Source organism: Primulina tabacum, chromosome 16, assembly GCF_025594145.1.
Source record: "Primulina tabacum isolate GXHZ01 chromosome 16, ASM2559414v2, whole genome shotgun sequence".
Lineage (NCBI taxonomy): Eukaryota > Viridiplantae > Streptophyta > Magnoliopsida > Lamiales > Gesneriaceae > Primulina > Primulina tabacum.
In genome coordinates, this window is record NC_134565.1 from 8103937 (window position 1) to 8107053 (window position 3117).

General features: G+C 36.6%; 1 protein-coding gene across 1 annotated transcript; it reads left to right on the forward strand.

The window, feature by feature from the left end:
* The first annotated feature begins 836 nt into the window (after positions 1 to 836).
* On the forward strand, positions 837 to 2435 carry LOC142529057 (transcription factor TCP15-like). Its single transcript, XM_075634434.1, has one exon. The coding sequence runs from the start codon at positions 893 to 895 to the stop codon at positions 2066 to 2068; it is 1176 nt and encodes a 391-aa protein (XP_075490549.1). The 5' UTR covers positions 837 to 892; the 3' UTR covers positions 2069 to 2435.
* The last annotated feature ends 682 nt before the right edge of the window (positions 2436 to 3117 follow it).

The window sequence follows — 3117 nt, forward strand, 5'->3', positions numbered from 1 at the left end:
TGTTAGGTGATAAAAATTTAATTTTTCCCATATGTCACTTACTGAACGAAAAATATAAGTTAAAGAAATATTAGTAAGACATATATTACTTATAAATTCAAAAAGCAATTATATTACTAATTAATTAGATAACATTATTTTCTAGGAAAATCAATATTTTCATATGTTTATATATATATTTATGAAATTACTATGCGCATATATATATATATATATGTGTGTGTGTGTGTGTGTGTGAAATTACTATGCGCATATAGATCGGAAAGGTGGCCACTTGCACATAATATCTATACTTTTCATTTTGCCAAAATGCTACTTTTTAAAGCTCACTTCATTCAATTCAGGCGAATCGAATTTTAACCATGTACATAAAAATAGCACAGACAGCCTCGGTCAAAAGTATAGTAGCTCATTGTTTTTTTAATTTTTGTAACATGTAGCCGTTATTCGTAAATCCACACTGGATAAATCTTCGGACTGAACACAGTAGTATGCAAATCACGTCAGTCATGTAACTCATACTAGGTAAGCATTGTGTAATAGACTCGCTCAAAATTCTTAACTCATAGCTCATTATTATTTTCATACGAGTGAATTTTCACATTCAATTATATTTATGTATTTGGATTATAAATAATTTTTAAAATTTTCTCAAATTACCCACTTTTTCAAACATTATTTATCATTTAAATAATAATAATTGTTATATATATAAATTTAAAATATTTTTCCTGAACAATGCAAATTTTATCATTCGTAGAAAAAAATTGTGCTTCTTCAAAAAATATATATAATTGGGCAACTATTGCTTAGTATTATTATATCACTAATGAAGATAGACGAAAGCAAGAACTTTTTAAGAAGTGGGGTTGCTTGTTTTTGTAAATTTCTCATGGAAGAAAAAGATGATAATCTCCACCGTCGCGGCCACCACCTCCACCGCCACGGCTGTCCCCCGAACTTTCCCTTTCAATTACTAGAAAAGAAGGAAGATGACTCCGCCAGCTGCTCCACCAGCTCGGCCGCCTACCCTTCTCTCGCCATCTCCAGTACTGTCGTCGTATCAAACCCTAGCTCCCTCTCCCGGTCGACCTCCGCTACCTCCACCCTCCAGATCCTCTCCACCACATCGGACACCATCAAGAAGCTACCTCCGAAGCGAACATCGACTAAAGATCGCCACACGAAGGTCGATGGACGGGGGAGACGCATCCGCATGCCTGTCTTATGCGCTGCTAGGGTTTTCCAGCTCACTCGAGAGCTCGGCCACAAGTCCGACGGGGAAACGATTGAGTGGTTGCTCCAGCAGGCAGAGCCTGCTGTCATCGCCGCCACGGGAACGGGCACGATCCCAGCTAACTTCACGTCGCTCAACATATCTCTACGCAGCTCGGCATCTAGCATTTCAGTACCATCTCAGCTAAGGTCAAGTTATTTCAATTCGAATTATACTATGCAGCAGCGCCGGGGGATTTTTCCGGGTATTGGGCTGTCGTCGGATAGTTCTTCCGGGTCGTTGTTGAATTTCCCGGTGGGGAACTTAAACCCTAGTTTCATTCAGGCGAAGCAAGAAATGCGGGAGGAGTTGATGGAGACGGAGGTGAGTATTCTCGCTAGGAAACGCAGGGCGGAGCAGGAGTTGCAGCAGCCACAGCACCACCAGGCCGGAAGCTACTTGTTACAGTCGAACACAACAACAGCGGTCCCGTCCAGCCATGCCTCGATTCCGGCCAATTTTTGGATGGTGGCGAATTCCAACAACAGCCAAGTCATGGGTAGTGATCCAATATGGACATTTCCATCGGTTAATCTCAATAACACCGCCTCCGCCGCAGCTTTGTATAGAGGAACAATGTCTAATGGGCTGCATTTCATGAACTTTCCGGCCTCCATCGCCCTGTTACCGGGCCAACAAATAGGCAGCAGCGGTGGAGGAGTTGATGTTGGCTTGGGATCAGAAGGGCAATCCGGAATTCTTACTGGACTTAACCATTATCGAATTTTCGGTGGCGGAATGCCGGAATCTCAGGGCAGTGAGTCGAACGGAGGCGGTGATCATACCCCATGAACACGATCCATATCCATTTGTGTGCTTAGATGTGCAAAACAAGTGAGGTTTGATTAATTCAAGTGTTTTTGAATAATATTTCTTTTTCCCTCTATAAATTTCAACACTATTTTTTTCCTCTTTCCTTTTTTTTCCTTCCTTTTTTGTCTTTTTACATTTTTCCACTGTGATATTTTTTCCATGCGTGATTAATATTTGCAAATCATTGGACTTATTGGTCATTTTTTCAATACTCCATTTTATGTAATTTCTCTTTGGCATATTGGTAACAAAATGATATGCATATATATCAATTTGGGTTGTAATCGAGTTCTTGATTTTGATCAAGATTTGATAATTGTAATTGTATGATTTGTTTTTCATGATATATATGCCAAATTATAAGAATTCTCATCGACCCTTTTTTTAATTTTAGTTTAAATACCACTTTTGGAGAATTTTAATTTAAAATCAAAAATTTTGAAACTTTATATTAACAGATAGTAGGGTTAATTTATTGATAAATTTTTTAATCATATTACTTATATTTCAAATTTAAAAATTTCTAATGGCAAAGTGCCCTAAAATATTGTGTAGGTTTCTTCTAATGACCGGTACCCGTGAATTACTAAAATATTTTAAATTTCTCGAGATAATCAAATATAAATATTTCAAAAATTATCATGTATAAAAAAATATAATTATTGAATACATGGTTATTTTATGTAACTTGTATTGAAATTCTATCCAATTTCTTTCTGTGGTATGAATCTCACATTTTACACCTATTATTATTATTATTATTATTATTATTATTATATAAAAAGAAAAGGATTGAAAGGGATGGGCCAAGTGAGTGTACAAACCCATAATTTATCTTGGCTCGGGTAGTGAGGCCCACATTCTTCTTTTAACCATTTCAGTATAAAATGTCGGTACAGTTTTCACACGTACGGCTCTTCGTGCAAAGGTTAAATAGTTTATTATGTTTTGCATGTAAGAAATATAGAATATATGAGTTTCATAAATTATATCTTTTTTATAAAAAAATATACCTTCCGAAATCCAAT

Coding starts and splice junctions, on each gene's coding strand:
- LOC142529057 (XM_075634434.1), top strand. CDS start 893: ATGGAAGAAAAAGATGATAATCTCCACCGTCGCGGCCACCACCTCCAC.